This window comes from Hemicordylus capensis, chromosome 10 (assembly GCF_027244095.1).
Source record: "Hemicordylus capensis ecotype Gifberg chromosome 10, rHemCap1.1.pri, whole genome shotgun sequence".
NCBI lineage: Eukaryota > Metazoa > Chordata > Lepidosauria > Squamata > Cordylidae > Hemicordylus > Hemicordylus capensis.
This window is the reverse complement of record NC_069666.1, coordinates 27,858,989-27,871,235: the sequence shown is the minus strand read 5'-3', so window position 1 is coordinate 27,871,235 and position 12,247 is coordinate 27,858,989. Positions and strand designations below refer to the sequence as shown.

Below are 12,247 nucleotides of genomic sequence, written 5' to 3'. Positions count from 1 at the left end.
TGCAATGAGTGAGTTTTTAAAAGTTTTCATTTTCCTTAGAATCTGAAGAAGAGTATTTTGATGCTGATGATTGTCCCAAACCAGTGGGAAAGACGTCCCCTAGGAAAAGAGAGCAAAAAACTGAGGTTGGGACAGTTCAGGAAGAGCTCACAGATCTTCAGCTGAAGTTTGAAATTAGAGAGGCAAGTGTGATTCTTTTCCTGGAAAGAATAATTTCAGTTACTTTTCAATTGAAATTATTCAGCTTAGATTCTCGCATTGGTGGTTGCTGGTTTCTCCCATACTTGTGCGTATGTGCCTGTGTTCCTTTTGCTATGCAGACTGCTTTGAGAAACCTTTGTTGTATAAAATGTTTTTATTAGTAATTCAGAAGATCAAATTAACTGATGGAATGAACGTGGAGTTTAACTTGATATTGATATTACTTGTTAAAATGAAGCAGGGGCATTTTGATAGAACAAGCTCTAGTTAATGTAGTTTGATGGAGGAGGCGGCAGTGGTGTGCTGCCTAAGCAATGAAAGCAGAGTGGCTACATCAGCTACAGATTTCCTTGCTGGGCAGAACCCTCTCTGGAGTTCCAAGTGACAAAGTGGAAACTGGCCAGCAAGTACGAGCTTGCTCTTCCTCCACTACCAGTTCCAATGTGATATCTAAATGTGACAGGAACACGTGGTCTCCTCTGCACATGTGCCCCATGCCAGGAAGAGGATTGCACATTATCAGCATATGAGCATAGACTCTGATGGCATATGCACTGTTTAGATCTTACATCCAGTGTGTGGAAGTGTGTCAGGTGGGCTCAGGAGCTGCACAGTCCCACTGCCTCTCTGACAGTTGGTTTTCCCTAGTTTATTAAATGTAAGAATGGAGTGGTGTGGTAACCTAGAGACATCGTGGCAAAATGGCCTCTCTGTAGTTTTCCTAGTACTGTCACTCAGTTAAAAATAATTTAGTGCAGGGGTTCTCAATCTTGGGTCCCCCAATACTGTTGGACTACAGTGGCCTCTGGCCATTGTGGTTGTGGATGATGGGAGTTGTAGTCCAACAACGTCAGAGGTCCCAAGTTTGAGAAGCCTTGCCTTAGTTCATACTGGTTTTAATTGATTACATTTGCATAACTTTACATATGTATAACAAAAATGATATTCTACTTCACTAGGTGATCTTGGAACTCACCAAGCAACTACAGAGAGAAGAAACGGTCCTCATATTTAATGTAAAGCAGCTTGGAACAGAAGCGACTGTCAGAACATTTGACTTGAGAGCTGTATCCTATCTGAGGAAAATCAGCCTGGATTATTATGAAATTCAAGGTAGCTCAAAGGATAATATAAGGGCGAGTGTATGTGAGTGATTGCACACAGCTTTTTTTTCTTTAGTTTTTCTTAATACATAAATATTTATTTCTCTTGCAACTTTGTTTGAGGAAAGTGTATGAATGGCTTTGGTCTTCAGTTTCGTAATTTTAAGATTAAAGAATTTAGTTTCAGAGGAATGCCAGTAGTACATACATCCGTTTGTTGATTATTCTGAGCAGAGAGCAATTCTAATGAATTGTTGTTAAATGTAGTTATGTTTTACTTATGCTGCAGGTAAAAGACAACAGCTTCATCTAATTAGCTCTTCAGATAAACCTGGATTAGATCTCTTGAAAGTAGAGTACACCAAGGTAAGTGCTTGGATTTTTAAAAAGTGTGTATGTGTAACAATTGGTAACTTTTTTTTATTACTAAAACTAATCATTCTCATAAAATCAAGGAGAAGAGTGGATTTGATCTGATATAATGAACTTTGTTCCGCAGTAGTACAAATACTGGTCACTTCTGCATAAATTTTTGTTAAATGTTCGTCATAAGTTAACAGTGTCCCAGAGTTTCTCAAACTATTTGGAGGGAAGAGGTAGAATGGTTTTTTCAAATAGTATGCTATAAACATTTTAGCTGCTACTAAGGTATTAGTAACCACATCCATGTCTGTTGAACTACGGTGTTCAGACAATGCATCCTTTATCTGGACTCCCAAAATCCGGAAAGCTCAGAAATCCGGACACCACGCTGAGAGGGGAAAAAATTTTTTTGTAGCTTCAACCTCTCACACAAACACAAAAAACCCTCAGCCTCAAACCAATCCCGGCCCCAATTCAACAGCTAACAGAGTATATACAGTACTGTATAACAAAGCAGCAAAAATCCCGCAACTCACAGAGAGAACATTATGGCGGCTCTGTAATCGGCTGGGAAGCGTTGGGGCCGGGATTGGGCGGGACGTGCAGTTTGCAGGAGCGATCGCTTATGGGCTCCTAAACTTGCTGTTAGGGTTGCGCGTTTTGTATTTTTTCTGTTTTGATTTGTACCAAATCCAAATCAACCCCATTTTGTATTTTGTCCAAAATTAAGCCTTCCGAATTACCCCAGTTTTGTTTTGTATCCGAATTAATCTGAATCTGAATCCGAACTAATTCAGATTTTAAAATGGGTCACATGGTGAAAAGAGTGGGTTGGGGTTATAGTGCCCAATGAGTGGAAGCTACCACAAAATTTCAAAGGAATTGGGCAAACTGCTGATTTTTGGTGAATGTTTGAAGTTTGCATGTCTTTCAGATTTCCCCCATAGGGTATGATGGAGGTTTCAGGAAAAGTATAGCTTCACGCCGGGGGTGGGTGGGGGGAGGGTGGCCCAGAGTGGAGTGTGGTTGGTAGTAGTGCCCAGTTGGTACAAGGAAGCTACCGCAATTTTTTCAGAGGAATTTGGCAAAGGGCTGATTTTTAAAGAATTAATGAAGTTACGCGTCTTTCAGATTTTCCTCGTAGGGTATAATGGAGGTTTCTGCAGTCCCATAACTCCACTTGAGGGGCACTGGGGTGGCCCAGATCAAGTGGTGGTGTAGTGCACATAGGGTGCCAACCACCCACATGGGTTGCCAACCCATGAAGTACAGGGTTTTGTTGTTCTAGAGGTGTTCTGAGAGTAGATTCTCTAGTAGCATATGAGAGTGGATTCATGGATTCATTACCCCTGCTAACTTGGCAAAGAGGCACCCTTTAATGTGGTGATTCTCTTTATTTAGCAGGGGGAGAGTAACTGGCCCTGTCCACCCCCAGCACAGTACCTCCAGTGACTGTTGCTGGTGTCTATCTTATGTTTCTTTTTAGATTGTGAGTCCTTCGGGGACAGGGTTCCATCTTATTTGTTTGTTATATCTTTGTGTAAACAGCCCTGAGCCATTTTTGGAAGGGAGGTATAGAAATCAAATAAATGAATGAATGGTTTTTGATCAAAAATCTCATTTGCTACCAGAGACTCTAAACTCAACACCTCAGAAACAACAAAGCCCAGTACCCCAATGGGTTAGCAATCCAGGGGGGTGGTTGGCACCCTATGTGCACTACACCACCACTCGTTTAGGCCATCCCAGTGCACCCCAGGTGGAGTTATGGGGCTGCTGAAACCTCCATTATTCCCTATGGGGGGAAATCTTAAAGATGCGTAAACCTCAAAAATTCCTAAGAAATCAGCCCTTTGCCCTATTTGGAATCTGGGTGCACCACCCTTGGGGCACTGCCACCCAACCCACTGTTTTGCCCCTGAAGCCCCACATAAACAAGTTGAAAGTGTGAAGAGAATGATGAACAACAATGACACTTAATTTTTTGGCATAGTTATTTGAGAATTTTGCAGTGGATGTGAGCCTGTCCTTGTGGCATTAGCACAGTAGCACAACCCATTTGTGGATTCAATCAGTCTTTCAATAAAAACACTCCCTCCCCATGGAACAGTGACCACAGGTCACTTGAGATAGCAAGATAGACCAATGAACTGCCTTGATACTATGGAACAGCTTCAAATGTTCATTTAACTGAACTGGAGTGAGCCGTAGCCCAAACAAATCAGCCTACTGTTCAGAATTGTAGAGATTTATCATCACTGCATTTAATAAAGTGCAAAACCATGGATCATGGTTACAAGAAAGAGAGAAGCAACTAAGATTCCTGGGGATGTCACTAGATTGACAGGGGTATTCCCCACCCCCCTCCTTTTGTCTCCTGTAGTCCCATGTGGATGACCTGTCCCTGCAATGGCAAAAGTTGTGAACCACTGGCTTAGACATCATGTCCCACCAAATTACATTGTGGCCTAAATTACATTAGACTGCTCAATTTGGGCAACAAAACTTAGACACCACTATAACTCATAAAAATCAGGGGGGGAAACCAAAATAGCTCTTCAAAAGAGCCCTGAACAAGTCAAGAGATTCCTTCTAAACCTTTGGAAAGAAAAACCTGTGTAATTTTTCAGAACTTTCCTAACCAGCTTCTCGAAAAGCTTCTCCACACAATTTATACCATGGCCTTTAGCAAGAGCTTTGGAATTGCATTGAGCTCCCAAAGATATTTGGGTATTTCTGTCTCAAAATGCTGTCTTCCAAATACCTTGGAAAGGTCAGTTTGCATTTCAATCACACTGAATACAACACATACTTAACTAAACCATTCAACAGCTTTTTGCATATCTTATCTTCTGCTAATCACTCAGTGCCTCAGCTGGAGTGGAGAGAGTCAGAGAAGTCAATTTCAATTGCAATGGTTTCCCAAAAAACAAAGCATTCTGTCCGAAACACAGTCATTTCGATTTGGAAACAAAAATCTCTGTTTTTTAATTCTTGATTTTGTTTTGGTTACAAAACCTCCGAAATTGCTATTTTCGGGCACAAAACATTTTGTACCCGAATCGAAATGCACAAGCCTACTTGCTATTGTTGCTTCCTCAGCTCGTTAGCTCCCATTTTTAGTTCTTCCCCTCAGGCTTTGCTATCTCCCTTTTGTTTACTGCCTCTCAAGTACTGCCACTCACAGCTTCTCAAGCCGGTCTGAGAGAGGGAAAGGCAGAAAAGAGTGCAATCCCATTGAGAAGCGTGTGAGAGGGGAAGGACAGAAAACCAGTAACCTTTCATGCCGAAGATATCTTATTTATGAAAATATTCTGAAATCTGGAAAAATCCGTAACACCTCTGGTCCCAAGCAGTCTAGATAAAGGATTCTCGACCTGTATCTGGAATCCTGTATCCTTCCATCTGTTCTGTATGATGTAGATTTCCAAAAGTGTGTGTGATACTTTAATAGTTTCAGAGTACATATGTCTGATCTGCATGGAATTCTCCACGATGCCAGCAAAGATGATCATCAAAGTTTTTTATATATTGGTTTTAAGTTGAATTGTCCTTTACCTGTCACATCTGGTATTTCCTTTAGGCTGATAAAAATGGTCCAAAATTTCAGACTGTTTTCGAAAACACCAAACAAACAGTTCAGGTAAGCAAAACATGGAATTAAAACCCAGTACTGGCCTGTACTGAGAATCTTCAAGTAGTTCTGTTCATTTGAAATGCCAGAGAAGCTTGAAACCTGTCTGAAGTTCTGTTACAAGCTGACTATTGAGGACCTTCTCTGAGCTGGAACAACAACATCCATCATAATGAGGATAGTGGGGCGGAGGGTGGGCAGACTGCAGCTAGAGTTTCAAATAATTAGTTCTTTGATGCGTTGTCTGTTTCTCAATTTAGCAGTAAAAACAGTGTCTTGTGGCAATTTTTTTGTAACATGAACTACAGCCCACTTGTAAAGTGCAAAGTGTAGTCTTCAGGCAACTGGATATATAGAAAAAATTGAAAGCAGCGGAGTCACTTTTATAGGAACAAAGGCAGCTGCCATATGCTGTAAGATTGTTGGTCCATCTAGCTCAGTATTGTCTACATAGACTGGCAGTAGCTTCTCCAGAGTTGCTGGCAGGAATCTCTCTCAGCCCTATCTTGGAGATGCTGCCAAGGAGGCAACTTGGAACCTTCTACTCTTCCCAGAGCAGCCCCATCCCCTATGGGGAAGATCTTACAGTGCTCACACTTCTCGTCTCCCATTCAAATACAACCAGGGCAGACCCTGTTTAGCTAAGGGGACATGTCATGCTTGCTACCACAAGACCAGCTCTCCTGGTTGGCTAAAAAGAAGTAGTATGCAAGGTTTGCATTATGCATTTGATGAAGTAAACTGTAGTGTATGCTACAAGTGCTTATGCTGTAATAAAATTGTTAGTCTTTAGGTGCCACAAGACTCTGTTGTTTTTGCTACTATAGACTAACATAGCCCACTGGAAGTTAGAGTAGTGGTGTTGTCCATTTCTATGTCAGGTAAGATAGAATCTCCTTCTCCTTCTCGGTCCAATTTTATTAAGTTGGGTTGCTTTAAGGGCCCTGCTGTTAATTTGTGGCCTTGTATGTTGACTTTTCTTCACTTATTTCCCATTGAAACAACTATTCCCCCCCTTAAACTACATTTTCTTGGTTTTCTAACACTGCAGAAACATTTGTAAGAGATTCTTACAGACTCACATGTGCAAAACAAGTTTCCTCCTATGTTGCCATTCCCTTCCTCAACAGGTTGCTTTCTCCTCGTTAAACCTTCTGCTGCACACGCAGGCCCTTCTGTCCACCATCAATTTTCTCATGGCTGTTATCCCATCGAGAGACCTCAGTGCTGCAGATAAAGGGTCATCTCAGATACAGCAAGAAAAACAAACTAGTTTGAAGAAAGGTATGATAAATTTTTCATTTCTTTATCACTTTTTCTGTATGTAGTTTCTCAATGGGGGTGGCGGGGGGCGGGGAGATGTCTGACATGACCCTGCATCACAATGAAAGCTGTATTATAAAAAAATATTTTTCTGACAGTGGTGAAAACCGGCAGAGACAAGGATGTTTTTGACTTCAGACTGTTTGCCAAGTTGGATGCCTTCTGTTTAAATGTTTGTGATGAGAACAGTATTGCTGAAATTAAAATTCAAGGTAAGAGGAGAAAACTGTTGGGTTTTTGCTCATTTAGACTACATTGTCAGAACTTATTCACTGGCAAATTACTTGTATTATCACGGCATCCATAATGCAACTGAATTTTTTTCCCCGCTTTGCAGATTCATCCCATATTCCTTACAGCCCTGTTTCTAAGCCATGGCATGGTTGGCCAGTGCTACGGTGGCCCATTTGTTTAATTCTTAATTGCCAAGGCTTCTCAAAGCCCAGACCTCAATTGCTCAGAACTGTAGTGTGCATCCTGAATCACAGTCACATTTCTCCAATTGTCTTTTTCAGGTCTTGATTCGTCACTGTTTCTTCAGTCAAGTCAAACCACTCTCTTTGCACGGCTGAAGGACATCATTGTTGCAGATGTTGATCCAGGAACTATTCATAAAAAGGTATGAGGGCTGTTCTCACAATGATGGCTAGGGTTGGAGAAGCCGCCAACCTTAGTTCAGGAGTTTTGTGCACTTCCAGTTGGCGTCAACACTTTGTTTCTGGCTCATCTAGATTCAAGAGAGAGAAAGATAAGAAAAAGAAAGAGAAAGAAAGATCAGATAACTTGGACTGTTTTTTGACAACTGTAACATTGAATGGACTACGTGGATTTGGCTTTTATCTGTCTTGAAGCCGCAGGGCTGCAGCCTTGGCATGTGCCTTTAATGGCGATAGAGACAAAGAAAACATTCAAGCGTTGTGTGAACTGTTGTGCTAAGTTACCGTCAACAGACTACTATGATTCATGCCTCCTGTACTTAGAAGAGTAGCACAGTCTGACAGCATGCAAAATGTGCTGTTTTTTCTCCAATCGTTGAAGAATTGGGAATTACCGTGCAGAATCGTGCAGTGCTATATGACAATGTGCTAAATTCCACCAACTCTTAGGCCAAATTACTACTTGACATCGGGGAGCGGATTGATGTCAAGCTTGGCATTGAACATGCAGGGATCTGCTGATATGCAGTCTAAAACTGCTGCAGAAAGCACAGAGACCAAAAGAGGTCTCTTGAATTCAAGAGACCAAAAGAAGTCCTGATACCTGCTCATCAACATAAAGACAAAAAAAGAAAACACTCCTCGGATGAGGAGAAGGATTCTCCACTTCAAAAGAAGCACTGGAGCAAGTTGAAACTGAAGGACAAGCATGCCTTCTCCAACTACATTACAGAGCTATAGCCCGCCTTCAACATCGGTGGTTGCTCCAGCAACATTGAGAGGACAGCCTTCGACACTGATGTCGGAAATTCAACCGCCGGTATCGACCTTGATGGCTATGGCGTTGATGGAGCAGGGCACCCTTTGCACAGGCTCAGTGTCGACATCAACTGTGCCTTCGGTACCAACCACGATGCCAGCAGGTTTACCGCGCTCGTCATTTGCCATAGTGCAACCCAGAAGGGTGCTTCAACTGTCTCCAGCACAAATACTGGTGTAATCCCCTTCAACACCGACACAGCAGCATGTGGGGAGAGGGGACTTCATTGACTTCACTTTGGACCATGATCAGGATGATGCTGCATCTTTGGATCCCAATGCAGCAAATACTTTGCTGGCAATGCTGGATTAAACAAACAGTACCCTTTCAGGGTCAACCTTTCAAGACTTTTTGAGCAGTGGCCTCAATATCGAACAGGATGTTATGGAAGTACCAGTGTCAATACCAAAGACACCATCGATGTCACTGCAGCGTATTGCTACATCAGGGACTAGGGTGCCTGTGTGGCTGATGTCTCCTTTACAGGTTCCAGACCCTGTGGTACCAAGGTGGAATCCAAAGATAAGAAAAAAGCAATGCTCTCCTCATCGCATAAACAGGGCACCCCCAGGGGAGGCGATACTTCCAATCTTTTTGTTCCTTTCAATCTTCCTTTGGGGGATCGAGGCTTCAGATCTCAATGGCCCTACTGGAACAGATCCAGGCCCTCCAGATGGGTTTGGAAATAGGGCAGCTTTCACAGCCCAGAACAAACAAAACGCTAATCATGACTTGGGCGGGGTGCTTCTGGGAGCGGGGTCACCTCTCCTTACATTCTCACGTCTGGGAGGGCACCACATTGGGTACTCGACGTCATCAAGGCGGGTTACTCTATAGAGTTGGTCGCAAACCCACCCACCCCATCACTTCTTATGCACCCCAACCTCCTGTCTCTCTTCAAAACTCAAGGGGGCGATACAAAACCTCCTGTCGATTGGAACTATAGAGCAGGTTCCAGCGGAACAGAGGGGAGCGGGCATATGCTCCATAATCTTCATTATTACCAAAAAGGATGGCTCCCTAAGAGTGGTACTGGACATAAAGTATTTCAGCTGCTTCATAAAAAAGATAAAATTCCACATGGAGTGTCTCGGGTAGATTGCAGAGGCCCTGAACCATCTCAACTTCCTCGCCTCAATAGACCTAAAGGCAGCCTACTACATATCTCCATGCACCAAGACAGTTGTCCCCTGTTACACTTCCTCTACACAGGGTACCAATACAGGGCGCTCCCTTTCAGCCTCTGCTCAGCTCCTCACATATTCACAAAGGTTCTATTGCCAGTCAGAGCATATCTCCGTCTCCTGGGAGTCAGGATTTCTGCTTAGCTAGATGATTTGTTGATCAACTTTCTGTCCCTGCAGACTGCCCAGAGGGACCTCAGGACCGCCATGCAGGTACTCCAGAACCACGGCCTCCTCACCAACAAAGAGAAAAGCCAATTCCGCCCATCTCACCAACTACTACATTTGGGCGTCATGATAGACACATAGAGGGACAAAGTGGCCGGTAGCTGGACAACAAGACAGCATCAACTGGCTGGAGTTCAGGGCCATTCAGATGGCACACCTGGCATTCCAAAACCCATTGTCCACAAACAACATGTGCTGATACACACAGACAATACCATGTTGAAGGCACATGTGAATCGTCAGGATGGAACACGGTAGAAGTCTCTGTAGGCGGAAGCAGTTCTCCTATTTCTGTGGTCCAAACAACATGTGACATCCATAACAGCCCACTACATACAGGGCGATCTGAACACGGTAATGGACTGGCTCAGCAGGCAGGAACTCATTCTGGGGGAATGGAGACTAGACCTGGAGACCTTCCAATTGATCGTGAGATGCTTCAGTCAGCCGTCTGTGAGCCTCATTGCGACTCCGGCCAATACTCATGTGCAATGCTTCTTTACCAGGTTTGCCTGCCCACAAGCAGAAGCAGTGGACGAACTATCAGCTCCATGGCTGACGGATCTCCTGTATGCCTCCATCCCTCCACGCCACTCCTTGCCTGGGTTCTCCAAAGGATAAAACTCCTCAGGGCCCACGTCATCCTGGTGGCACTGTTCTGGCCCTGAAGACCCTGGTTTGCAGAACTCGCCAGTCTAGCTGCAGAACACCACCTGATGCTACCGGTCAATGCGGACCTTTTTCAACAGGGCCCAGGACATCACCCAGATCTCTGCGGGTTACTGCTCGCCGCCTGGGGACTGAACGGTGCCTCCTAAGACAACATGGCTACTTGCCAACGGTGGTCAATACAATGCTGGCCTCCAGATGCCCTTCCACGATCAGGATTTATCAATACACCTGGAGGGTGATCCTCAGATGGTCTGCCAAACACACGGTTCCTACAGGGACAGCTACTATGAAGCATCTCCTCCACCAGGGGCTCTCCGCAGACTCCTTAAAACACCAGGCGGCTTTCCTCGTGGACCTAATCTCAGGGGGGGTGCAGACACTAGGCTCAGTCATCCACACATGAAACGCTTCTTCAGGGGGACAACCCTCCTGATCTGGATAGTGATTCCATCATCCATAAATAGTGGGTTCTGCACCTGCTCAGATCAGCGTCGGGAAGAATTCGTTAGCTCCTCGCGATGCTGGCAACCGCCTGTTGCACGTGACTGTAGTAGCCTCTAGTGGCAGTTGGGCGTCTCTGCAATCCGTTTCTTTCTGACCGCCATTGCGATCAGTACTCGGAGACAGTTTGCTCCTCGGAGAAAGTTTGTTTTTCGTATATTTGGATCTTTGAACATTGGAAACGGACTCTGACTATTCTTTGGAAATTCCTTCGGACTTGGCATTGTTTGAGATTTAATCGGCTCAAAACTTTTGAATACGGACTCGGCAACTCTTTTCCCCACTCCTTCAGATTTGTTTCAATCTCTGATTTCCCCCTTTGACGACAGAATGGACGACTACTCTTCTCTAAAATGAGCAATAAATCTGGTAAGGCAGATGGTTCGGGGAAGTCTGGAAAGGACAAGACAACCTTTAAGCGGTGTACCAACTGCTGCGGAAAGATCCGCTCAACAGACGGCCATGCCCTCTCTTTGTTTTGTTTGGGAGAGAAGCACGACACAAAAGCCTGCTCAGTCTGTGTTATCTTTAACAAGTTGGCAAGCCACTGTAACGGAATACACAGGTCACTATACCACCACAGCATCATACTGCCATGTCGGCCATCAAGAAACTGATTGCAGAGACGCCCAACCGCCACTAGAGGCTACTACAGTCACGTGCAACAGGTGGTTGCCAGCGTCGCGAGGAGCTAATGAATTCTACCCGAAGCTGATCTGCGCAGGCGCAGAACCCACTATTTATGAATGATGGAACTACTACCAGATCATCTGTTACAGGTAAGCAACCTGTTTTTCTCTCCAGTGGTGCACCAATTTCCCCCCTGGAAACTACGTACTGCCCTGAAGGCCCTACAGGGACTCCCTTTAGAACAAATCCAGTCCATTCCCTTACGTCTCTTGACCTTATAGCTTGCTTTTCTCATAGCCATCGCCTCGGCATGTAGGGTGTTGGAGTTGCGTGCCCTGCCGGTTCATAAGAACCTCTGCATTTTTTCTGAGAAAAAAATCATCAACCCTGATCCCTTCTTCTGACCCAAGGTGGCCTTACATGTCCTAGGACGTAATGTTACCCTCTTCTTGCCCAAAGCTGTTTCATCCAGCCAAGAAAGCTTGGCACAAGCTAGATGTTCACAGATGCCTCAAGCCATACCTAAAATGCACAAAGTATATCAGGACCACAGAATCCCTATTTATTTATTTCATTTCATTTCATTTCTATCCCGCTCTTCCTCCAAGGAACTTTCTCCAAGGAACCCACATGGTTATGTTTATCCTCGCAACAACCCTGTGAGGTAGGTTAGGCTGAGAGAGAAGTGACTGGCCCAGAGTCACCCAGCAAGCTTCATCGCTGAGTGGGAATTTGAACTTGGGTCTCTTTGGTCCTAGTCCAACACTCTAACCACTACACCACACTTGCTTTATATCTTTTTTGCCTTGGAATATGGGTCAGGCAGTCACCCCAGCCACCATAGCTAGGTGGCTCAAGGCATGTTATCGCCTTAGCTTATCAATCACAGAACCTTAGGGCTCCCACAAATGTGCTTGCTCAGTCCACCAGGG

At 44.4% G+C, this 12,247-nt stretch overlaps 1 protein-coding gene across 5 annotated transcripts in view; it reads left to right on the top strand.

The window, feature by feature from the left end:
• The window catches only part of VPS13C (vacuolar protein sorting 13 homolog C), a 136,403-nt gene that overhangs the window by 41,642 nt on the left and 82,514 nt on the right, over positions 1 to 12,247 (top strand). For all 5 annotated transcript variants that reach the window (XR_008311401.1, XM_053272123.1, XM_053272121.1 and 2 more), the window contains 7 exons: positions 40 to 182; positions 1,161 to 1,314; positions 1,594 to 1,670; positions 5,251 to 5,310; positions 6,432 to 6,585; positions 6,723 to 6,836; positions 7,140 to 7,243. Coding sequence is in view for 4 of the 5 variants with exons in the window: in XM_053272123.1 (XP_053128098.1) it covers positions 40 to 182; positions 1,161 to 1,314; positions 1,594 to 1,670; positions 5,251 to 5,310; positions 6,432 to 6,585; positions 6,723 to 6,836; positions 7,140 to 7,243 (806 nt within the window). In the remaining variant the exon portion in view is untranslated. The remainder of the gene's footprint in view (positions 1 to 39; positions 183 to 1,160; positions 1,315 to 1,593; positions 1,671 to 5,250; positions 5,311 to 6,431; positions 6,586 to 6,722; positions 6,837 to 7,139; positions 7,244 to 12,247) is intronic.